At 39.6% G+C, this 26,783-nt stretch overlaps 1 protein-coding gene across 3 annotated transcripts in view; it reads left to right on the top strand.

Annotated features, from left to right (window-relative positions):
- Positions 1-23,361, top strand: part of LOC122083997 (phosphatidylinositol 4-phosphate 5-kinase 9-like) — a 54,513-nt gene extending 31,152 nt beyond the window's left edge. Inside the window, exons 8-10 of one of the 3 annotated variants that reach the window (XM_042651986.1) lie at positions 21,248-21,413; positions 21,570-21,651; positions 23,098-23,361. In XM_042651986.1, the coding sequence (XP_042507920.1) occupies positions 21,248-21,413; positions 21,570-21,651; positions 23,098-23,115 (266 nt within the window). In that variant the 3' untranslated portion in view covers positions 23,116-23,361. Of the gene's footprint in view, positions 1-21,247; positions 21,414-21,569; positions 22,192-23,097 lie in introns of those variants that run through there. The other 2 variants (XM_042651980.1, XM_042651972.1) reach the window with 2 other exon arrangements.
- Positions 23,362-26,783: the final 3,422 nt, after the last annotated feature.

Genomic DNA, 26,783 nt, shown 5'->3' with positions numbered 1-26,783 from the left:
TCGGCCCGTACTAGTACCACTCTCTAGCCATCATCGTCTTCATCTTCGAAGCATTTGACGGAACTCTTCTATTTGTATTCCACCGCCTCCTTTCTCATTTGTTACATTCCCTTGGTTCTCGATAGCAAGGTTGATGACAACCACATATCTGGCTTGGAACTCATCTTTCTTGTTGGTGCTGGTTCAAGGAATAGAGGTTGAAGACAACCTTTTCTCCCTTTATTAGTCTCGATATTTTTAATCCTTTTGATTGTGTTACTTAATTACCCCTCCTTTTACACTTAATTGCTTCATGCCCTTTAGTTACTTTTACTTTCAAGTGTGCCCCTACTTAATAAATGAGAATCCCCTTGGTGTCCCCCTTTTTATGTACCAATTTACTCCTCTCAATTGGGGTAATTATAATTCTTCAACCTTTTTATTTAAATCTAACCTATTTATGTTCTTAGCTTCTGCGGGTGCTCTTGATTATTGGATTTATGTGTTGCTAATCCTTTGTGATGCTGGTGATGGGTTATTCTTTATCGCCACCCCAGCATTATTTTTTGTTAATGTGTTTAGATTCAATGTATATCTAGATCTCGTGTGTATATGTTAGGATGAGGATGGTTACTCATCCTTACCTCACATTCCCTATTTGTAATCTTCTCCCAACCTATAAATATAGGTGGCCTCTGTCATTATAGATAAGCAGAATCATTCTCTTATATTTCAACTTGGTATCGGATCCCAAAACCCTAAAAGAGTTTATTTTTTCCTAGGGTCACCACCACTTGTTCTTGGGGCTCCTCCATACCTTAGCGGTCAAGCATTTTATATTAAACATGCCCTGATGTATGTTGTAGCAAGCAAGACTGACTGACACCGCTCACCATTGTAACATTAACCACATCATGTTCCATCGTTGCCTATCGTTGGATTCCAACAACAGTTTACACCCGATCGATGCCCAAGCGTCCTTGCCACACCTAGTAGTGTTTTCCACCTTTAATGACCCTACCGTTTGTTGCTTGCGGCACCTTGCTGCACCTAGGGGCCCTATCTGTTGTTGCTCGCAGCACCCTGCTGCCACACCCTACTCACTCACGCCCGAAGTGGCCACTACCATCTTGTCACTCACCACCCTTAGCAGGTCCATACCCCTCATTCTCTTATTGACCTCTGTTGCCCAAGCGGCCCCTAGTGGCCCTGCCGTAGCCTGCCTACCCCAAGTGGCCTCACCACCACCCAAGATGGCTCCTCTGGTTTTCTATCCATTGCCCCAGCACCTTTCCCACCTCTACCACCTGGAAACAACGCCCCTGCCCCTTTCTTTGCTCCTTCCTTGGTCATGTGTGCTCTTATGACATGGTAGATCATCCTTGTCTCTCTTTTAGATTTCACCACCCATTATTTTGTTTGAATTTTAAACTCTATGGGTGAGAGTGACTCTAGCACTGCCATGGGTGGTTCTCGGGGTGGTGAGGCCAGTCATGTTGGGACTTATGGCCATAGCCCACCCTCCAGCTAGGACCAATAAGACTAAATGGGTCTAACTACTTGTATCATCAAGTGCATGTCTACTGGCCATTCGAGGTAATCATTTTCCGGGGTACTTGATTGGTGACACCCCTTTGCTGATTGGAAGTATTGCCAAAACCACTTGGTTGGCCATGATACATTTGTCATGTCTTTCCTTCTCAATTATATAGAACTTGCTATTAGTTTGAGTTTTGTTCTCATGAATTCTGCAGAGGAGGTTATGGATGTCATGCAATACATAGACACAAACTAGTAATTATGCTAGATTTATGAGCTCTGCCAATAGGTTCGCGAGACTTCTCAGAAAGAATTATCACATACTGCCTATTATGCTATTTTGAATGCTCTCTCGCAACAATTGAATTTTTATCATCCAGTCCCGATGGCTTGTGCTACCGATGCCACAACCCTTTAGAGAGTGGGAAATGGAGAGCATCTATGACTTTTTTATTGGTATGAATTTGGAAAATGACCAGATCCATATTCAGATTCTCAACAAGGATAAGTATCCTACATTACTTTAGGCATATAACGAGATCCATATTCCTTCAACATGAAGACTATTGTCATTCCTGTTGTTTTCTGGTTGTCCTTGTTGGCAACCTTGACCACATGGCAGTGATGACGTGGCATGTTCAGCCTTTGCAATGAGATGATAGTAGTGTGCGATGGTGTTTGAGTGGTTTAGTTCATCCATGGTAGTTGGTGCGGATATCTAGGCAAAAAACTAGCATTTTTGGCTTAATTCCACTCGGGGGTATTTTTGGCATTGAAGATGAATTTTTTGGAATACGGATCCTACATGGCCTGATGCGAGCATAAAAATTCTTTCCAACACACTCAGTTTTGTCCCATTTTGATATTGGATGAAGAAGTTATGACTTCTGCAATGTTCAGGGGCACTTTGGTTTTTTTTCTTGGCCAAATCTGTTCATGGGATGTTCTGGAATTTTGTAGAGCTTGGAATTATGGTCCATACGCTTTTCGTTTCGGCTTAATCCAAATCTAGATGAGAGAGTTATAGAGTTTTTCATGGAACTGGTCCAAAAAATCCATATTTTGGTTTGGAATTTGCTCTCGGGTTGGTCGGGGTTTTTTAGCATTTTTTCTAAAATAAGGGGCCTTTGTGTAATTTTGGAAAGTTCTGGTCAAAGGTAGTTTTTTCTCCGGCATATTTTCTTTAGATCAAGGGGGTTTGAAATAATTAGAAGGAATATGGAAGCTTCAGCCAATTGGAGTTCGATAACATTCTATGGATGACATCAGCATGTCAACCGCTTACTTTAGCTCCCTTTCCGATCCAATGGGCAAGATTAAAGATCCGTTATGTGTATCCTACTGTCCAGATCTGAGGCGCCCATTGAGAATTTATTCGACGGCTGAGATGCGCTCCGTGCCTCCACACTCCCCCAGCATTGCCTACGCTGCCTTGGAAGATTCTGAATGCCTCTTTCTCATTGGCTCAACTTCAAATGGGGATAAATTTTGATTCACAAGGCCAAATTGGTCCATTCAAGTTGCTTCATTCTTATTTTTCGTGCTTTATCCATTGGAAGCCCTTGAACTGAGTTAAGAGTTGAAGAAACCCACAGATTTGAGAGAGGGAGTGCTCCCTTGGTTGGTTGGCCATTGAATGGGTATTGTTGCTTAATGGAGGTTGTTCCTACTCCATTAATGGTGGTTTGTGAAGGTAGTTGAAGAGCTTTGATGGTTCATTGATTCTAAACCAAAAGAAAGAGAAAAGAAGAGAGGTTGGCCCCTTGTGTGCATTAAAGTGTAAGAAGACAAAGGAGAGGCTTTGTGAGTGTAATGCTTGTGTTGCTCACTTGAAGAATCAAGTCTCTTACTCTAGAGGGGAGTTGAAGATTCCAATTTGCAAAGATAATGCTTGAGGCATCTTTGTGAACACCAGACAAGGGCTGTGAGATTTTCTAACCCTACATTTACTTTGCCATTATTGTTTGTGATGATGTATGATTGCTATCAATAGGAATTTATTGTTGAGAATGGATGCTAGCCTAAGCTTGATTGTAGGGCAATTTGTATAACCCTATTATTATTGTTTTGTCTCTATAAGAGGTGTTTAGTGGGTGCTAAACATCTGGGGTTGGTACTTGCTTGCAGTGGGTGCTGCTATCTATATCGACACTATGTGCCTTCTCAGCTGTATATTGGGAAAACTGGGTGTGGGTGCTCCTAATTGTAGGTGTAGTTAAAGTGGTGTATTGAGTAAGTACGAAGCCTTTACAGGTACTACTCCAGGGGCGTAAGCATCTTGCCGAACCTCATAAAAATCCCTGTGTTGTGCGTGTGGATTTACTATTTGTATTGTACTGCTTAGAAGTGCTTGGAATGTGGAATGTGTGTGCACACTTGGAAGTGCCTATGCGAGGCTGAGTGTGCATACGAGTGTGTGCTAGTAGAGATACAACATTTGCAGAGATTGTCAAGCCAGCGTACACGTCAGATCAAGGAAGGGAAATTGGATTCATTGATTCATTGATTTACCCCCTTCTCAGTGACTGCCGAGTTACAACACTTTTTTCATGATGCTTACTTTGGTTCCTCCTCGCTCCACTCGGTTTTTACACCTGCCAGTACGGACTCAAGTCCACACTTGTTGCATGTGAGCATGTTGAATGCGATAATTGTGGCCAGCTCAGCCATATTTGCAAGATATGTTGGAAATTGTATGGTCACCCTAAAAGAGGGGGTCTTGGTGGGAAACAAGGCTCTATACGCCATCAGGGTCATCTCTCTAGGATGACTGTCAACTCTTTGCTTGAACCTGCTCCGCCTGCACCTACCTCTGCCTCTACACTGCCTTTCTCCTCGGATAAGTTATAGGCACTTTAGCGCATGATGTTTCATCTTGGGACTCCAACTTCTAGATCTAGCCTTGCCCTTGCTTCCCATCTTGCCCAGTCAGCTATTTTTTAGGTCTCTTCTAGCTCTAGTTCTTCGTGGCTTCTTGCTTTAGGAACTTCAGACCATATGACTAGTTCCTTAGACTTATTCAGCTCTTAGCTCCCTTTTTCGGGTGAGGACAAAGTTTGAGTAGTTGATGGATCTTTATCCCCCATTTCTAGCGGAGGTCCCGTTAAATGCTCTCCTACTATATCCTTGTCTTACGTTCTTCATGTTTCCAACCTTTGTGCTAACTTGCTTCCTATTTATCTACTTATCATTGGATTGAATAGTTGCCCCTTTCTGCTTATACTCTTCGGACAGACAATATTCTCCAGCAAGTGCACTGATGGCATCAATGTCTTGGCCGCCCTCTTTTCATTCTTTGAGTTGAATGTTTCCTGCTTTAATAAAAGATTGTAGTCCAGACAACTTTCACTGTGAAACTTGTGAGTTGGCTAAACATACCGTGACCTCTTATTCCCTAACTTTGAATAAAAGTGAGACTCCCTTTTCTATAATTCACTCTAATGCATAGGGACCTTCTCGCATTGTAACTAGGGATGGTTTTCATTAGTTTATTTATTTTATTTATAACTGGATTCGCTTAACTTGGATCTATCTTCTTTGCACAATCCGAGACCTTTACTTGTTTTTGTTCTTTTCTCACCATGATACATACACAATTTGATGCCAAGGTTCAGATCCTTTGCAATGACAATGGCATTGAATACATCAATACTAGCTTTTGCCAATACTTTGATGACCAGGGTATCATTTTTCAGACCTCTTATGTGCACGTCCCAGAACAAAAAGGTATACCTGAGTGGAGGAACCGTGACCCTTACCTGCCCACATTTTCTTACCATGAATGTTCCCAAATTTTATTGGGGGATGCTGTCCTCATTACAGCCTTTCTCATCAACATGGTTCCCCAGTGTTCTAGATTTCCATACCCCAGTTATCCGTCTTCCAGATCCCTCCCTTGCCTCTCACCTTCCCCTCGGGTCTTTGGTTGTGTTTGTTATGCTCACAATTCTACCCCCCTCACGGTCTAAACTTGATCCCTGCGCCTTTTGTTGCATCTTCCTTGGCTACTCTACCTCTTAGAAGGGCTATAAGTGCTACCATCCTCCCTCTAGATGACTCTTCATTACCATGGATGTTACCTTCCATGAATTTGAACCTTAATACTATTCATCTCTTGAGGGGGAGAATATAATGTTAAAGCTTCCTTCAAGTCCTTTTGTTATTAACACCATTGTTCTTGAGGGGGAGAGGCCTCTCGTTGATAGTAGCAAGGGGGAGAACATCCCCAAAGTGGACTTGCTCACATACTCTTGCTGGAAGAAACAGCCTGCGACCAACCCGCCATGTCCATCAGTGCTTCTTGACCCAACTCCTTCATCTTAGTCAGGTAATAAGCATCCTTCCATAGATACTGATGACATTGATATTCCCTTTGCTATTAAGAAAGGAGTTAGGGCATGTACCAGACATCTCATTTCTAACTTTGTATCCTATGAATCCTTATCTCTGTCCTATAGGGCCTTTGTCTCTTCTATGTCTTCTATTTCCATTCCGCAAGGTTGGAAAGATGCTATGGCTAATGCTAAGTAGAAATGTGCTATGATAGAGGGAATGAAGGCTCTGAGGAAGAATGGTACTTGGGAGCTTGTTCCCTATCTGGAAGGAAAGAAGTTAGTAGGATGCAAATGGGTGTTCATTATAAAGCGTGAGGCAGATGGCACCATTGAGAGGTACAAGGCCAGGTTAGTTACCAAGGCCTTCACCCAAACCTATGGCATTGACTATCAGGACATCTTTACTCCAGTTTCCAAGATGAACTCACTTCGTGCTTTGCTATCATATGCTACTAACCTTAGATGGAATCTCCAATAGTTAGATGTGAAAATACCTTCCTAAATGGCAGTTTGGAAGAAGTCTACATGGATATTTCACCAAGGATTAAAGTATTGGTATCGGTCTCCGTATCGGTTGGCCAAAACTCAAAATTAAGATACGTATCGGAGGGTATCGAATCGTATCGGAGATACACTAAGATAAGCTAAAGATACGCACATAAATGGATAGGAAACACATTTTTAAATATTTTTGCATAAAAAATTTGTTAAAAAAAGCTATTGATAACTTGTATTATTCATAAACACTAAATTGAGGGTATCGCACTAAGAATTCAAGGTTTGTAGTTGTCCTATAAATGTAAAATCCTTGTTCCCATCCTTGATTTCTACTTTAGTTAGAGAGAAATATGGCTGACAGCAACTTTGGAACAAAAACCCCTCAAAAAATCGTGTTTTTCTGAAAAATGACCCATCTTGGCCATTATATAACCGTAGCGCACTGTATTGGTATGTATCGATCGATACATACCGATACTCACCGATACGTATTGATACATACCGAAACGTACATTTCACTTCGATTTTATATTTTTCATAGAGTATCAGTGTGTATCGGTGGTATATCAGTGCATATCGATATGTATCGTAGGATATATATCAATACGAAAGGATTTTAAAAATTTCATGTATCGTATCGTTTGGCTAAATTTAAGATACGTATCGAAGGGTATCATATCGGTATCGGAGATACTTTAAACCCTGCATTCCACCAGGTTTTGCATCATCATCAACCACTGGGAAAGTGTGCAGATTACAAAAGTCTCTCTATGGTCTAAAGTCTCCATGAGCCTTATTTGGTCGGTTCCTAAAGGCTATGCAATAATTCTACTACAAATAAAGCTAGTATGATCATACATTATTCATCAGACGTAAAGGTAGTAAGGTTACTGCTCTCATAGTGTATGTTGATGATATAATGGTGATAGGCAATGATGATGCTAAAATTTCCAAAGTGAAGGCATTATTAGCTAGGGAATTTGAAATAAAGGATTTGGGACAAATCAGATGCCAGATCTAATAGGGGCATTTCTATCTCCCAGAGAAGTATGTCCTAGACCTTCTTTATGAGACAGGTATGCTTGGATGTAAACCAACGGACGCTCTTATCAAATTTAACCATCATCTCAGCAACAAAGGTGGTGATCTAGTTGAGAGAGATAGTTATTAGATATTTGTTGGTAGATTGATATACCTCTCTCACACCCTGCCTGACATTGCATATGCTGTTGGAATGTAGGCCGGTTCGTTCATGATCCACAGATTACTCATCTCGAGACAGTATATTGAATCTTGAGATACTTGAAATCAACTCCTAGAAAAGGATCTTATTCTCCAACAATGGCAATGTCAAACTGGAAGCCTTTACAAATGCTGATTGAGCTGGCTCAGTTGATGATCGGCATTTGATTTCTAGATTTTGCACATTCTTTAGAGGTAATCTAGTTACATGGAGAAGTAAGAAGCAATCAATGGTTTCTAGTTCCAGTGTTGAGGCAGAATACCGAGCGATGACACATGGTGTCTATGAACTGATATGGCTAAAGGTATTACTAGTGATCTTGAAGTGCCTACTAACGATCCTATAAGGATTTATTGTGATAACAAGACAGCTATCAGTATAGCTCATAACCTAGTACAACATGACTGGCATTTCATCAAGGAGAATCTTGAGCAAGGCTCTATTTGCATTCCTTTTGTCACCTCTGATAATCAGTTAGCTGATGTATTTAAAAAGGACTGTAAAGTTTTTCATCCTAATAAATGTAAGTTGGGCATGCATGATATATATGCACCAACTTGAGGGGGAGTGTTAATGTGTTTACATTCAATGTATGTCTAAATCTTGTGTGTATATGTTAGGACTAGGATGTTGACTTGTCCTTACCTAACATTCCCTATTTATAACCTCCTCCCAACTTATAAATAAAGGTGGCCTTTGTCATTATAGATAAGCCGAAGCCGAATCATTCTCTCATACTTTAACATTTGTCCACGTGTAGTGCTACACGTGAGAGTTAGAAGTTAGGATATTAGGGTTAGAGAGGAAGAAGATGAAGAGAAGAGAGGTAGGGAGAAGGAGATACGTTGAGAGAAGAGGGAAATAGAAAAGGGAGGAAACGTGGGTGAGTTCTCTTCTCACCTCACCTATATTAGATTCAAATAATACTTTAGGAAATTAGATGTTCCTCCCTAAGGAAGGTGAAAGAGAAATAAAAGAAATTACATAAAAGGACAATTAACATAAGACAGTTCCTAATGTACCCCTAATACATATATTCTAACACTCCCCCTCACGCTGGAGAATAAATGTCATACATTCCCAACTTGCATAAGAGGGTACTGAACTGGTGAGGAATGAGTCTTTTGGTGAAGATGTCTGTCAGTTGGTCACCTGTCCTCACAAAGGGTGTGCAGATATTACCGGAATCAATCTTCTCTTTGATGAAATGCCGGTCTACTTCAATGTGCTTTGTTCTATCATATTACACTGGGTTGTGAGCAATGCTTATTGCTGCTTTGTTGTCACAGTAGAGTCTCATAGGTCCCTCAGTGTCATATCCCAACTCGAGAACTAGCCGACACAGCCACAACATGAGCCATTGCTCTGTACTCAGCCTCTGCACTGGATTTAGCTGCAACCGACTATTTCTTGCTTCTCCATTTGACCAGGTTACCACCCATGAATGTATAATAACCAGATGTAGATCTCCTATTAGAAATGGATCCAGCCCAATCAGCATTGGAATAGCCTTCTATCCTCAAGTGATTGTTCCTGGTATACAAAAGTCCTTTTCCTGGAGAGGACTTCAAGTATTTGAGGATACGGTACACAGCATCCAAGTGCCCACTCTTGGGTGCATGCATAAACTGGCTTACTACTCCCACTGCATAAGAAATGTTTAGGCGAGTCAGAGACAGATAAATTAGCTTCTTCACTAGCCTCTGGTATTTCCCTACATTAACAAGGGAAGGGCCACAATCCTCTCCAAGCTTATGATTCTGCTCAATAAGAGAACTTGTTGGTTTACAACCCAGCATTCCTGTTTCCTTCAACAAATCTAGAACAAATTTTCTCTGGATTAGTACAAGCTCTCTTACCCTTACGAACAACAATAGGAAGATCCAAATGAGGAGAGGAGATGTTACCTAACTGAGGAAGGGAAACTCAGGATGTGGATTCAAAGAGGACTCTTGGTAGGTCTTCTTTCTTCTTGTGTTCACAATAACAGGTGCCTTATTTGTACAATGTTCATCTATAGTAGCAACATCATCCACCTCTTTATATTTACCAATATCAAAGGAAAAGGGAATAAGAGGCAATGGGGTAAGAAATGGAATTGCATCAACAACCTTTTCACTTTCATTTCCATTCTACCCCTAAAGAGGATGCTGATGAGGTGCAAAGTAAAGGACAGACTTAAGAAAGGTGACATCTTTGGAAAGAAATCGCCGGCGAGATGAAGGGTGATAACACTTGTAGCCTTTGGTGGTGGAAGAATACCTAAGGAAGAGGCATTTAGAGCCTTGGGATCAAGTTTGGTGTGGGAGGATTTGTTAACATGCACATAACAAACACAACCAAAACCTTGGGAGGAAGAGTGAAAGCAGAAGACTGAGGAGATAAGAGTGCAATTGAGTTTTGAGACCCAAGAATTTTGGTAGGCACGCGATTGATGAGGAAAGCCGCAGCAAGAACAACTTCAGACCAAAAGGTTTTAGGAATATGCATACCAAATAAAAGACTTCTACCAACTTCTAACAAATGACGATCTTTCCTCTCAGTTATCCCATTCTGTTGGGGTGTATCAACACAAGTAAGCTGATGGATAATACCATTGTCAGTAAAAAAGTCTTGTAGACCACCATACATGAACTCCCCCCCTTATCAGATCGGACAATTTTAATCCTGGTTTCAAATTGGGTATGGACCATTTGATAAAAGTTTTTAAAGGCATCATAAACATCACTCTTATGCTTCATAAGAATGGTCCAAGTACAACGAGAAAAATCATCCACAAAAGAAACAAAATAACGATGGCCAAACAGGGAGGTAGTGGGACAAGGTCCCCAAACATGAATATGCACAATATGAACATATAACAACAGATCTATTACCATGATAGGGATAAGATGAACGACAATGTTTAGAAAAAGTACATGGTTCACAATGAAATACATGAGTAGAAGAAATAGATGTAAATAAATGAGGTAACTGTTTTCTCATAACAAAGGATGGATGCCCCAAACGTTGATGCCAAAGCATCACAGAGTTTATAGAACTATCATCACTACGGCCACATGCATAAGACTGTGGTGTAGGCAAAAAGGGAAACTGCGGCTCAAGACGGTATAGGCTGCCCTCACGTCCATTGCCAATAATCCACTTCGTCCCCAAATCCTGAAAAAGGCAATGAGAAGGAAAAAATATGATGCAACAATTCAAGGTTTTAGTTAAAGTGCTCACAGACAACAAGTTCAAGGTAAGGTTAGGGACATGAAGAACATAAGCAAGTGAAATGGAAGAAGTAATGGAAATATTGCCTTTACCAGAGATAGAGGAGAAAGTACCATCGGCTACCCGGACCTTATCCTTACCACAACAAATGGAGAAGGAGTCATAGTAATGGGACGTACCAGTCATGTGGTCAGTGGCACCTGAGTTGATGACCCACGACGGAGCTGTGGAAGGTGTAGAGGTGGTGACATGTATAGCAGAAGTTGAGGCATCCTGTGAGGTAGACGGGCTATCAAGCTGAGACATGAACCGGCGAAGCACTGCAATATCATCCCTAGAGAAGGAGCTGGAATCTGTCTGTGTAGGGCCTCTAGTATCAGTCTCCGTGGTAGTAGCATGGGCTATAGCCCCTCCTCTGCAGCCACCATGTGTGCCAGTAGATCCACCACGTGTACTAGGACGACCATGAAGGACCCAACACCTCTCTCGAGTGTGGCCAGGTTTCCCACAATGACCACACTGTCGTCTATCCCTGTCATCTCCATGGGATGGCCCTTGACCTCGGCCGCCTCCATGCCATTCTCTATGAGTTGTGGAGGAAAGGGCAGAGTGCTCAAGTGAAGGTGTAGAATCCATGGCACCTCTCCTGGTTTTCTCACTCAAGAGGTAGCTACACACCTCATCAAGTGTAGGTAGGGGTGACTGGCCCAAACACGGTATCCGGATCTGCTCATATTCTGAATTCAGTCCACCTAGAAGAATCAATACACACTCTTTTTCAAGAGATTCTTGGATTCATCATCAGGATTGGGCAAATGAAGATCTTGGTAATGATCATCCTCCTCCCACAGTCCTATAACAATATTATAGTAGTCAGAAATGGACTTAATCCCCTGCTTCATGGAGAGAGCCTGCTGAAGAAGTTGGTAGACATTCACAGAGTCACCTACCTTGTCATAGGTCCTAGAGACACTATCCCAAATATCCTTGGCAGTTTCCTTCCTTATAAATCTCCGACCTATCTCAGGTTTCATGGAGAAGAGTAGCCAAGTTATAACAGTAGAGTTTGCAGTCTTCCATTTCTGGTACCCTGAGTCTGCGACAGCGGGAGCCTTGATATCCCCAGTAATATATCCTAGCTTCCCTCTACTCCGCAGGGACAACTTTACAAAGTGTGACCGATCCAAGTAGTTGGTACTATCCAACTTCATAAAATAAATTTGGGTGTTAGGATTGTCAAAGACAATCGAATTGGGGTTGGTATTACTCGACCCATCGGATGTAGCTTCTAGAGGTTCCGTGAGATCAGACATAATGTAAGGATACTCCTCAAACAACACCATTGGAGATCCAAACCAAAGGGGATATGCAAGTCCCAAATATTGTCTTCTCAGAACCCAAAACAAAAAAAAAAAATCCAACAGGCTAATGGAGCATGAAATCTTGATAGAACATCAATAAAACTCACTTCTAACCATGAAGTTTCATCCCAACAGCATAAGCAAACATTATAGAGCCAAGTACATCAATCACAAGCAACCAAATCACATAGTTCTTACCATTATAGACAAAAAAAGGATTCACAGCGACTGAAAAACGATACCTAACAGCTTGGAGGAGAATGAGTTGTGCTCCTACAACTCTCCAAGGTAGACACCAAGGTTTGGAGGGGTCAAAGGAGGGCCTTGGGCAACTCTATCCAGCCCAGCCACAAGCTCAACCAAAATTTGAGGAGAGAGAAAAAATAGGTTGATTCCCAGGCTGGCGGTAAGGCTGGAAATGGCTTCTATCCTTTGTTTGGACCTCAAACAACCCTTGTAGACCTTCAATCACTCTCCAAGAACCTTCAACTTGCTTCTAGAACACCATCAAGTCTTGGTTTTGAATCTCTTTACATAGTATAGCCTCTATTGAACCTTAGAAAGCAAAAAAAGGGTCCAATAGAAACTCAAAGAATGAGTAGGAGGAACCTTGGTTGACTCTCAAATCCCCTTAGCTTTGATACCACGTTAGAAGTTAGGATATTAGGGTTAGAGAGGAAGAAGATGGAGAGAAGAGAGGTAGGGAGAAGAAGGAGAGATGTTGAGAGAAGAGGGAAATAGAAAAGGGAGGAAATGTGGGTGAGTTTTCTTCTCACTTCACCTATATTAGATTCAAATAATACTTTAGGAAATTACATATTCCTCCGTAAGGGAGGTGAAAGAGAAATAAAAGAAATTACATAAAAGGACAACTTAACATATGACAGTTCCTAATATACCCCTAATACATATATTCTAACAGTGAGGGGGAAATCAGAGATTATTATTAGATGAAGATTATTATCCACTTGTGTCATCAACATAGTGACATCTACTTATTTAAAGATATTATTATCTGTTCTTGTCATCTACTCATGTCCTCAGCAATAATTTTATTTTATAAAGATTGGTACTTGTTTGCAAAAACAAGATTTTTTCTTGTGTTTCACAGCTACCTTTTGTCGTTACTTGTGGTTCGTAGCAACCAATCTATGCTACTTTTTTATCAGTGGCTTGCAGCAACCTATGCTCCAATGTCCTTGACTTTTGTGGTATGGTTTTCTCTTTTGGAATTCGTGAGAATGACTTCGGTTATGGCAGCCTCTTTTTTTTTATTTGCTTCTTTGGTTCTGGAAAATTCAGTAAATGTCTCCAAGGGGGAAGAAAATATGATCTCTCATACCAGCAGCTGTTTATTGTAGCTTTTGGCCTGAATTAGTGAAAGGGCTTTCAGCATTCATGATGAACCAGCATATAGAGTGGCTTCCAAAGCTAAGGAGAAGATTGTCTTATGGGATTCTATTTGTAATGGAAGAGACTTGTCCATATTCAACATCAGAAAAGAATTTTTGCATAGCATGTGTCTTTTGAGGCCTTGTATATCTGCTTTGTGGAGGGTCCCTTAAACTTGAAAAAAAAAGAATAGAGTTTTCTATTTTCCCACGATACCCCTTTCCATATTATTAATAAACTGTACTGTAGCCGTCTTCATTTCTCTTGAATAATAGGAAGACTATTGGAAAAACAGGTTTAGATCTATGAGAATCATCTATAGCTCCACAATAAGTGAGAAGCTAATGCATTATTGACAGTTTCCTTCAACTGTGGGTTTTCACCATGAGGTCACTCTTTGAGCAGAGCAACTATGGCTTTACATCTATGAGAATCATCAATAGCTCCCCAATTAATGTGATATGACTGTTGGATAGGTGAAGTAAGCAAGGACAATATAGTGTTACTTTTGGGAGAGAACTAAATCATTTATGGATTTTTTGAGTTTAATATGTTAGTCAAATTAAGGTCTCTTCTCTGGTTCAAAACAAAAATATGGGGTGAGATTCTGGGAGAACAGAAGTGGGAGTTTTTTTCCCTTTTGGGATAAGTCTTAAGGGTTTTACTAAAGGCTCACTGTGCTTTATGATGCCTCAAAGTTGGAGGGATACTTGAAAATAATTGAAGAATCGAAAAGAAATTTGGAAGCGGGAAACAGTTAAGAAGCTCAGAAAAGAGAAGGCAAGTGGAGAAACAACTAGAAATGTGAAGATGCAGTTTTTTTTATTGTCCTCATGTCCCATAAGTATCTTTTGGGATGCGATACTACATGATGTTATTTGGACATTTGGAATGAGATGGATCACAGAATTTTTGAAGAAAATGCTAGATGTGTTCCTTATGATACTCTATGGTACTCAGTTAATGGCCTGAGCTGCTTCCATGACACAGTCGATTTGGGATGATTAAGCATGTACTTTTGTGTATCTGATCCGCATTTTACTTTCTTCTTTGAGGTTGTAATGTGAAAATATGTTCTCTATGCTTGTCTTTTGATAAACAATAAATTTAATTGAAAAGGAAAAGAATTTCTTGAAGTAAAACCTTGAAAGGGGAAAGTTAAAGATGACCTCAACAATAAACAGGAAAAAGAAGCCGAAGCTCACAAACAAACCCACAGAACTAACTAGCAACGTGATGGAATTCCCATAACATTTGGTTTAAGTGTCTAACTACTTCTTGCTTAGCTAAATCATCAGCCAACCTTGGCTTTTGCTAGAATGAAGAATCCAGAGTAGATGCCAATGAGATCATGTGCTAAGAAATATATATTAGTCTCCAATGAAAAACCCCTCCATTGCAAATCCGATCAATGATGGTAGCTGAATCTCCATTGCTAGACACACTGATATCCTCCGCTGATCACAAAGGACATTCCAGCCCACAAAGAAAGCAACTCTATGCTTAATGAATCTCTGATGTAGGGAGAACCTTAGCAATTAAAATCCCTATACAGGTTGACTAATTTAGCCACACTAACATAGGTTAAACTCAGGTTTGGGTTGGCTGTAAAGGAGAACAACAACATACATGATTTATGTGCAAATTTAGAACCAGGAAATTACAGAAGCAATGAGCAATAAAAATCCTAAGCATTAGCATCAACTTAACAGATTCCAATTAAGCAATATGGGGGAGGGAACATGTAACAGTAAATTTCCAATGGGGTGCATGCATTTCAAGGTCCCTAGCAGTAGTAGCTACTAGTCGAGCCCTTAACTTGCAGTCAATAAGTGAGAACCAATAATATTCATAAGCAGAAATTCAGCAAACAGGTAAGTGGCAGCAACAAAAAAGGATTCAGCAGGGGTTAGAGCATGCGATAGAGATATAGGTACAAACAAAGGCCTATGTTGCTGTAGTAACAGCTGGGAAAAGATTTAAGGATTGGGGAAACAGAAAAAAAAGGAGAAGAGTAAGTAATGACGTAGAGGAAGAGAGAAGGGGTGAACTTACCTTATTGCCGAGAGAGAAGAAGAGGAAGAGGGGCCATCCTCGATGCGAAGGAGAGAAGAGACTGACGTTGGGGGGGAAAGAGTTCTTGCACAAATCTAAATTCTGTTTTCATTCATCAACTTGGCCGTAGGTCTTACAATCCAATTATAATGTAAAGCAAAAGGAATCAAACAGAATCTACTAATTTAAATAAAGAGTCCTAACCTTTTAGGAAATAAAGAGTCTTACTCTAATTAATAAAAAGGATTTTTTTTTTTTTTTTTTTTTTTTTTTTTTTTTTTTTTTTTAAGAAAGAAAACCATAATCTAGCAATCCCTTCTTGCGTTGAGTGCTCATATGGGGCCTGGAATACACACCAAGGATGTCCCCCTATCAGATCTAATCACAACGTTGATGCCAGAAGGACCTGGATTCCTTATTGAGTCATCATAAAAATTCAAATTTACAAAGCCTTCTAGAAGAGGGGCTTAAGTTGAAAGTTTCTCAAACCTAATTCCTGAAACCACTAAGGATCCCAGTCTTACCTCTTATTATAGTGTGTGCTTCTAAAGGAGCACACATGCAAGAAGGGATTTTGAGCTTGATGCAAATGGCTAAAATATCTTTTGCTAAAAGATAAACAATGTACAAATTTTTACTTGTCAATGAAAATCTTCTCATTGCTTCTACAAATCAACTCAACTCAACTCAGCCTTATCCCAATTAAATGCGGTCAGCTACATGGATCCTTTTTCTCCAATCATCTCTATTCGAAGCCATACTAGTTACTAGTTCCAAGCTAGAGTTATTCTAGACCTAACCCCAGCTCTTTTAGCTCCTTCAATTTGAATCAAATCACCCTTTGTACTAGAGCATTCAAAGGTCTCTGTTGCACATGCCCATGCCTCCTCAAACGACTTTTGCACAACTTATCATATATTGGAGCTTCTCCTAAATTAGCTCAAATTTGTTCATTTTATATTTTATCTTTTCTAGTTTTACTACTCATCCATCTCAATGTCCTCATTTCAACTATACTAAGTTTATTTATTTTTGTGTGTGTGTGTGTGTGTGTGTGTGTGTGTGTGTTTTTCCCACTTCCCAACATTCAGCTCCATACATCATTGCTGGTCGTATAATTGTCTTATAAATTTTTTTTTTTTCAGATTTAAAGGAATATGTCAATCATACCACACTCTGGATGCACCCATCCATTTTGCCCACCCTATTCCAATTCTGTGTAGCATCACCCTTTATTTATGATTGAACAACATAACACAACTCAGCCTTATCCCAACTAAATGGGATCGGCTATATATATATATATATATATATATAAAAGAGAGAGAGACTTTAAGATATCCCACTCATGAACAATCGGCAACCCGGATCTTAGCCCTCCAAGTAGCTCTGTTAGATGCCATATTTGGGTGAAGACTTAACCTTTGCATGTCTCTTCTAACTCATCAATGGTCATTTTTGGCCTGCCCCTAGCCTTTTTTGCACCACCATCTGCATTTGGTCACTCCTTCGTATTGGGGCATCCAAAGGCCTCTTTGGACATGCCCAAAGCAACCTAACAGAAATTCTCTGAGCTTATCCTGAATTGGGGCAATTCCCAAATCGGTTCTAACTTGGTCATTTCTTATTCTATCCCTCAGGGTTTTGTCGCACATCCATCTCAACATCCTCATCTCAGTGACACTCAACTTATCTACGTTACGCTTCTTGACTGCCCAACTTTCTACACCATACATCATAGTTGGTTTTATGACTGTCTTGTAAAATTTTCCCTTAAGCTTCAGAGGAATCCGTCGATCACATAACACTCCAGACGCCCCTCTTCATTTCATCCATCCTACTTTAATTATGTGGGAAACATCATCATCAATCTCACCTTCTTTGTTTAAGGTAGAGCCCAGATATTTGAAGTGGTCACTTTGCAAGATCTCTCTCCCCCCAATTTTCACTCCCTCACTATCAATCCTCAAATGACTAAAGTTACACATCATATATTCCGTCTTCGTTCCACTTATCTTAAGACCTCTCGATTCCAAAGTATATCTCCATAATTCCAACATATCGTTAACCTCTGCCATAGTTTTATCGGCCAGAACAATATAATCTGCAAAAAGCATACACAATGGGATCTCTCTTTGAATATTCCTTGTTAAATCATCCATGATAAGTGTAAATAGGCAGGGGCTCAATGCGGATCCTTGATGTAACTCGATAGTAATTGGGAACTCAGCACCTTGGCCTTCCACTGATCTCACACTAGTCACCACATCTCCATACATGTCTTTAATTATTTTCACGTATTTACTTGACACCCCTTTCTTCTCTAAAACCTGACAGATTAAATCTCGGGGGACCCTGTCTTAGGCCTTTTCTAGGTCGACAAAGACCATATGAAGATCCCTCTTGTAGGTTCTGGATTTTTCCATAAGCCTCCTAAGAAGGTAAATCGCTTCTGTGGTGAATCTCCCAAGAATGAAACCGAATTGGTTTCCTAAGATATTGGTTTCTCTTCTTATGGGAACCTTTATTACCTTCTCCCATAGTTTCATAGTATGACTCATAAATTTTATGCCTCTATAGTTGTTACAGCTCTGTATATCACCTTTATTTTTGTAGATTGGGACAATAACACTTCTCTTCCACTCATTAGGCATCTTTTTCGTATTCATGATCTTGTTAAACAACTTAGTGAACCAAACAACCCCACGTGGTCCCAAACTCTTCCACACTTCAATTGGGACCTCATCCAGACCTGGTGTCTTCCCTACTTTCATCTTCCTTAGGGTTTCATTAACCTCGGTCAACCTATCTTGTGTACATACCTATGATTCCTGTTGTCAAGCTGGATACTCAAGCTACTCCTATTAGGGCTGTCTCCATTAAGTAGGTTACAAAAATACTCATCCCATATCTTCTTATGTCTTCATCATTCACAAGCAATCTACCTTCCTTATTCTTAATACATCGAAAATGGTTGAGATCCCTACTCTTCCTTTCCCGAATTTTAGCTATCTTATAAATATTCTTTTCTCATTCCTTGGTATTTAAATTGTTGTAGAAGTCATCATATTTTCTCGCCCCTTGCTTTCCCCGCAATCTTTCTTGCCTTGTTTCTGACAGTCTTATATCTCTCTCTTTATCTTCAACTTCCCCAGTCCGTTGCTAAATCTTAAAATTATCTTTCTTAGTTTTGATGGTAGCTTGGACCTCCACATCCCACCACCAAGTCTCTCTAGGGGCCAACTTAGTACCCCTAGACACCCCTAGAACCTCCTTAGCAACTTTCTTAATGCTGTCCGTCATTTCATTCCACATCGTGTTGGTGTCCCCTTCACAATCCCACTTCCCAAGCTTCACCACATTATCTGTAGAAGACCCCATTGACTCACCTTTCAATCTCCACCACCTAACCTTAGGGCAAACATGTTTCCTTGATTTCTTCTTCAATAAACAGAAGCACAATTCCAAGATCAACAACCTATGTCAAGAGGTTAAACTCTCTCCAGGGATGATCTTACAGTCCTTACACATCCATCGGTCAAACCTTCTAGTGAGGAAGAAGTCTGTTTGATTGAAATGCTATCCACTTCCCAAGCTTCACCACTTTTATTTATGATTGAACCTAGGTACCAAAATTTTCACTTTTGTGGTATCTCCCTATTCTCAATTTTCATCCCGTCCCTTCAGTCTTATTAATACTAATTTTACACACCATATAACCTGTTTTTGTTATACTTATCTTAAAACTATTTTATTCCAATGTTGATCTCCATAATTCCAACTTTGGATTCACCCCTGCTTTTGCTTCATTTACCAAAGAAAATGTCATCAGCAAAAATCATAAACCAAGGGATTTGATCTTGAAGGTCTCCAGTCAGCTTGTTTATGACTAGCACAAACAAATATGGGCTTAAAACTAATCCTTGATGTAACCCAATTGTATTTTGAAATTTACTACCCTACCCCCCCCCCACACATATTTACTCAAAACAGTTTTCTTCTCACTCTATCATAAGTTTACATATATATATATATATATATATATCAATAAGATTATCCTTCTTAAAAGAAAAAAAAAAGAGAGCAAACCAGTGCAAGAGGCTTCTGCTATTGCAAGGTCTAGGAGGGGCAAGTGTGTACGCAACCTTACTCCTGCTTTGTAGAAGAGGTTGTTTCCAAGTTTTTGAACCTGTGACCAACTGGTTGCAATAGTGCAGCTTAACCGTAGTGCCACAAGCTCGCCCACTATAGGATTATCCTTCTTACATTCCTTAAATCTTTCTATTAGTCTCCTAAGCAAATAAATTGCTTCTGTGGTTGATCTTATGGCATAAAACCAAATTGGTTATCCGAAATATTAGTTTCTTGTCTTAGGTGGGTTTCAATTACTCTTTCATATTTTCAGAATATGACTCATAAGTTTTATTTCTCTATAGTTATTATAACTTTGAATATCACTTTTATTATTTACCAATATATATATCACTTTTTATTTTTATATATCAAAACCACAATGCTTCTCCTCCACTCATTTGACAAAATTCGTGTGCTCATAATCTTATTAAACAACTTTGTCAGCGAAGTTATTCCACAGCTTCCTAAAGGGGTTTTCTCAGGGACAAGCTCAAGCCAAGCTCACGGTTCCTTTCCCAGGTACAGTTTACTGAGTTGACCGAGCTTGAGTCATTAGAAATGAAGCGAAGGCTTAGTAGACAAAATCAGTTTGAGCTGCTTTAGATAGCATAAACGAGGATAGGGCCCACAATGTACGGGGTGCAATCTGCCGTTGCCAAAGGTGCGAAGCATTTAATGGGGTGCGGCAAAGCCTAATTCTCAAGTCAATTCTTTGTCAGCGAAGTTATTCCACAGATTCCTAAGCTCTTCCACACCTCTATTGAAATACCATCAGGGCCTATTGCTATATCTATTTTCTATTGGAGATATTCGTTATGTTCCTCTAAGGGTAGTTTAGTAATTTGTTTTGTTATGTTTTATTTTCCTTTTTCTCCTTAGGGAGGTATGTGTAATATCTTGTAAATATATCAGTGAAGTAATATATTGGTGTTAGTGAGACTTTACTCACAACACATTATTCCACCATACCATCGATTTCTCTTCTTCTCCCTCTCCTACTTCTCCATCTTCTTCCTCATCTCATTGTTCTTCCCTCATCCTCATATTCTAATTTTTCACCATCTTTAAAGCTTCCTTTACTTTAGATACCCAATATTTTTTTCCCCCCCATATATCTAAGATTTGTAGTTTCTTGATGGTTATTACAAAAACATTATTACTTTTATGATTAATACTTAATCATCTTCACTTTTAATGCATCTGAATGGTTGAAATATATACTAATTCCTTTCCCTCTTACTTGGCTTATGGTTTGGGGTAAAGCCTTGTGTACATCTAAATGGGGTTTCCCGTTTACTCATAAAGGGGCTTAATCTTGATTCTTTGGTTTTTTGGGTGGGACTGGGGTTGGGGGAATATGGTTAAGCATAATAACTCTCTTATACCTCAAGAGTTGAGCAGTGAGCACTCTAAAACAATTTGTGTCCTACTTCAGACAGCTTCTTATCCATTACTGTATGTAGACTGATTTATACTTTGATATTGATGCAATGCAGACACTCAAGAAGAAGAAATGTCTAACTACCCACAGAGCCTTGTTTTGGTGCCACGTGGAAGTGACGATAGTAGTATTATTGTGGGCCCTCACATTAGGGGTAGACGGTTAAGGGCATCAGCTGCTGGTGATGAGGAAGTAGATCTTCTACTTCCAGGTACGGCAAGGTATGATGCCACACTACTGTTAATGGGCTCAAGTCCATGGATGTTTACAATCCCACTAGAGATTTACATTTCCCAGGTCATGCTAAATAGATGTTTTGTTGTTGTCTTACCTTCAATATTTGAATTATGGTGTTCTCTGCTCTTCTGTTTAAGCAGGCTCCAGATCCAGCTCGGAGTGAACACACCTGCAAGAGCAGAGCGCATTGCAGAAGATGATAAAACACAGTTGTTTCAGGAGGTATATGATGTTGTTTTGTACATGGGTATCATTGACATTTTGCAGGATTACAACATGAGTAAGAAGATTGAACATGCATACAAATCCATGCAGTTTGATTCCTTGTCCATCTCTGCTGTTGACCCAATGTTCTACTCCCAGCGCTTCTTGAAATTCATTCAAAAGGTTTTCCCTCAAAATTCTCAGTGAGTAGTTCTTTCACATGATATGTTCCCAGATGCATGCTTAGTAAGGCCTTCGATCTTTCAAGCAGGGGCTTGGAAATGTTGTAGCAGAATTTTGAGAAGATTGTTGTTTTTTCTGTTGCCTGTACTGGAAAGTATATATTGTAAAAATGAGCTGTTCTGTTCCCAACTCTTATAGGTCAAAAAGTTTTTTGTATTTTCCCTTTGAGCTATTTCTTCTGCTTCTAGCTGGGGGATGCACACATGCAGTGTGGTCCCTGTGAAGCTGTAAAAATATTATAGGGGTGACTGGATGCAGGAACGTGGAGTTATCTTCAAGTTTTATTTTGGAAGAGCAAGTCTGTGTTTTCCTCAAGTCTCCTGACATTTCTGTATGGAAGTCAGGGCCTTCCACCTAATATGTGAGACCTTTTTCCATCATTCCCTTCTGGGTTTGCATCATTCACTGCCCACAAGTGATAAAAATATGTGCTTTCAGAAGCATTTTGTTAATTTGGATTGTCTATCCTTGTGTCCAAACAACCCCAAAAGTAGCCAGTTATTCACAGGATTCCTCTTTGCATGGGAAGCTGAATGCTTCCAAGTTCTTTGAAGCCAAAAGAAAACCTGTTTCAGATGATGGTTCCCTGTGCTGCACTATTTTGGAGATTTAGAAGAAAAATTGATGACAAGTACAAAAACAATCTAGAGATTGGATGTCTATGGAATTCTCTTCTTTAGGACCTTTTTCTTTGGGTGGGGTGGGGGGGGGGGGGGGGGGGGGGGGAGTGAATTTGCACTTCAGACATCTGCTGGTCCAAGAGTGATAACAGTCCAAGCAGGGGCTGTGGTTTGCTAGATTGTGTACCTCTGCGGATTGCTGGAACTGCTTGCTGATGATTATTGTGATGTGTAAGTCACTGGAACTGCTTGCTGATGATTATTGTGATGTGTAAGTCACTGGAACTGCTTGCTGATGATTATTGTAATGTGTAAGTTAGGTCTCCATTTGTTTTCAACCGAAAATGTCTAGAGGTTAAATAAAACAAGGGAAAATATTTTACAGTTATTGTGCAAAATAGTGCCTACTGCAAAACTTTATGCCTCCTGCTCACATTTGGTGAAATGTTGTGTGGTATGAAAAAATTTCCACCTTTTATTTTCTCTAAATTCTGCCTATTTTACATCAAAACAACCAAAACCCTAGTGGAAAGTAGGAAATGATATAGTAAGGAGTAGAACTACATGCACAGGAATTGATCGATCATAACTCACTGTTCAGGAGCGGCTGTTGCATTGACCGGAGCAGACCGTGCTTGACACTGAAGGAACCAGGATGCTTGTGGCATCAACGGAAGGGTGATTTGCGGCGTTCATTTTTTTCTTCACCCATTTTTAGGCTCTTAAGTTGGCGGTTTTCATAATTATGTTCTGCCATGTCGCTGAGTGGGTTGAAACTTGACAAATGAGTATGGGATCTCAAGCTCTACCTGTCCACAAACTTTGGGCTGTACAGAAAGGCTTTTGGGTTTTACCATTCAGGAAACCTCTTGTGTCGGTTGGTCAGTGGGTCATTGAACCATTGCTCTAGATATGGGGCAATGATCCTCTGCCGCGGGTGCTGCCATGCGGTGAGCATCGGACGGCCGAGACGACATTGGCACATGCCCCAATGCCATGCCAGCCATCGAATCTTTGCCGCTCCACCGCACCAGCGGCAGAGGATTTTTTTCGCCAGATATGTGACTTTGAGAGATGAATAAGGTCCACTACGAAGTCCAGTATGTTTTGACCGCATGAGGATGCCTTCACTACACGTATTACTTATCATCTTCATTATCAGAACATCAAACAAACAGAGCCTCTAAGCAATGCACATAACCAAATCCAGGTGAATCTAATGCACAGTGCATTGGTTTCAGCTTCTTCTTGTAGAGCAGACATTAGGTTTGTGGTCTAGGGATCAACTCCTGTCATATGTATTTCTTTTAATCCCCCCTTCCCCCTCTAATGTGTGTGAGTAAAGTCCCCTTGGACAGTTCCCTAGTTGTAGATAAATAATAATAATAATAATAATAATAATAATAATAATAATAATAATAATAATAAATACAAATCCAGATTGTGTATTGGCATGAATCGTTTCCACTCCGATCCACCTTGTTGGGAAAGGGCGACGACCTAGCCCAGCATTAGTGAAGTTATAATGTAGAATTCATTTGCATAGGTGTGCACCAAGAAAGCAGTGGTATTACTTGGGGATAAAGTTGTTTCTTAAAACAATAATAATCAAGCCTTTTCACAACGAAATGTGGTCTACTACATGGATCTACGAAAGTGCAAGATCAGTGATGAGTTCTGTTTCCAACTATAGTTGTTTCTTATGGTTGCAAATTTTTTTAGTGTAATTACGTTCCGTCTATCACTCGCTCTGGCTCTAGTGAGACTCCCTGCTTCAACTCTCTCTACACCAAGGTATTAAGTATCCGTACTGCATTGGTGGATACAGATTGGTGGTGTCAGTATCTGTGGAGGGTAAATTGGTACCGTATTCAACTTTTTATCTTAATTTGGGGTTAGTCAATTACTAATAACATTATTTACCTCCTCCACACTCTTCCCATGATTTACTTGCACAAAATTTTAAAGAGTTATTTAATTCTAGGTGCATTTGCTGACTTTCCATTTAGGCCCTCTTTGGTTGCAAGGAGAATTAAAGGGAAGTGAAATTTTTTAATCATTACCCCATTTGAGTGTATCATTAACTTCAAATCATTTCATATTTGGTTATTAAATTTCACTTTTCTTTGCATCTAAAACCATCTGTTATAAAATATATAATAAAAATTACATGTAAAATATATCATTTTAAGAAGCCTGTGGTTGTGAGTTTGACTCCTCTTACCTCTTTGGGGCTACTCACATGGGAGTGTTTAGTATTCTTCACTGCTTTCAGTGAAAGTTGAATGGTTCTCATTCAACCCCAATATGACCGGGTCAATGCAGTTGTAGGGTTAGTATGGACATGCAAGACTAGTCAGATCGAAGGCCTGGATACCCGTCGTTAGCATAAATAAATATCGTAAAAAAAATTAGGTAATTTATACAATCACATGGAGCTAATGATTACAAAAGTATTAGGTATCCAACACCCTACATTCTAAACCCTGAACCCCTAACCCCTTCCTTAAACTAATGTACAAGGTCTTATGACCTTAGAGAATTGCAATCTTGTCTATTCCACCAAATTTTGAAAGAGGAATTTGATGAAATTGAAATCAAAGAGTTCCACAATAAAAGATTGTGTTTCAATGGCCATCATTAGTCCATAAGAAATTAGAAAAAGGGACCATGGAAATTGAAAATCTTTAGGTCTAAACGGCCTAGTTTTTGGAAGGGGAATAAGATGACATTGAAATTAGGTCAATCAGAGTTCCATGAGAATAGATTCTATTTTGAAGGTCATCATTGGTTGACAAGAAATTTGTGAAGGAACTTAAATAACCTAGTAATGAACATGTGTTATTAGGAGTAATAATATTATAATATTAGAACCCAAGGGGGTAGCACAGTTGGTGAGAAACGAACTTGGTACGAGCCGTAAACTTTGAGATGTTTAGTGCTTTTCATTGCTTCAGTGAAAGCTGAATGGTTTTCATTATAAAATATATTATTATATAAAAGCACGAAGTGACAAATCTTTCACTTGACAATTTTATCCCTTCCTTTTATCTTTCTTTTTTTTTTATATATTTTTATTATAAATTATTGGTACCTTTTTATTTATCTTTAATTATTACTACCATTTTATTTATTTTTATTTTTAATTCAAATAATTTCTCTACTTTCCCTCTTTGTCTCAAACTCCCCCCACTTCTCTCCCATGTCTATGATCTCCTCTCTTATTTACTCTACTTTCCTTCTTTCTCTCAAACTCCTCCACTTTTCTTTCCCATGGTCCACGATCTCCTCTCTTATTTTCCCTACTTTCCTTCTCTCTCTCTCTCTCTCTCTCTCTCTCTCTCTCTCTCTCTCTAAGATGGAATTGTTTCTTTCGATAATAGAGCCAAAGAGAAAGTTCCAAAAAAGAGAGAATTTAAGAACGTGGGTTGGAGAGAATCTCTCTCTCTCTCTCTCTCTCTCTCTCTCGAGTATCTTGTATGGTATACTTTTTCTAACAATTCCTTATCCCTCAATCTTCTTTTTGGTAAGTTATCCCTCCATCTTCCTTGCCTCATCTCCCTACCCTCTCTCTCCTCTTGTCAGTCACAGGCTAATTACTTTAATTGATATAATATATGATTGAAATAGATTTAATATGTTTGCTTCATTTCATTTTTCGTTTGAACTCATATAACACCTCTCATGTCGCTAAATGTCTTACATTTAAACCACATAAGCCGGCATTTGTATGTAAACCGCCAATACATACCTATATACAACGGGCGTTCTATATAATTGTTATATATTGGTCTTTAACAGTAGTTTTTAAAACATTGATGATGATAGAGTACTTCACAAACAGTGGTTTTTTTTTTTAAAACCACAGCTACAGTCCTTGCAACACATTTTGAGGGTGTAGAAAAACCATCATGGTATGCCAGGTATGGTATATATAGTGGTAATTCTTGGCAACTGCTGCCATAGGCGTCAGCCAAAGTGCAGCCACTTAGGACTTTTCTTGTAATAGTTCCAATTAGAGAAAGGTTGGAGTGGCGGGAGAGAACAGAATTTGGGGTTTTTCAAATTCGCCAAAAGAAAACACAAGAAACAAAAAGAACAAAACATTGAATAATGGCATCTGTTGTATCTGGAAAGCTACAGGAAGAAACCAAGAACTGAGAAAATGTTTCCTTATATGTGTTATTACCTTGAATGCTTCTTGTATTGAGTCTAAAATGGAAAACCAACCAATAGCAAGGCACAGTCACAATGGAATAAGGCATGCATCATTATTAAGACATGAAG

The sequence above is a fragment of the Macadamia integrifolia genome, chromosome 1, assembly GCF_013358625.1.
Source record: "Macadamia integrifolia cultivar HAES 741 chromosome 1, SCU_Mint_v3, whole genome shotgun sequence".
NCBI classification, from domain to species: domain Eukaryota; kingdom Viridiplantae; phylum Streptophyta; class Magnoliopsida; order Proteales; family Proteaceae; genus Macadamia; species Macadamia integrifolia.
This window is presented reverse-complemented; position numbering and strand designations above follow the sequence as displayed.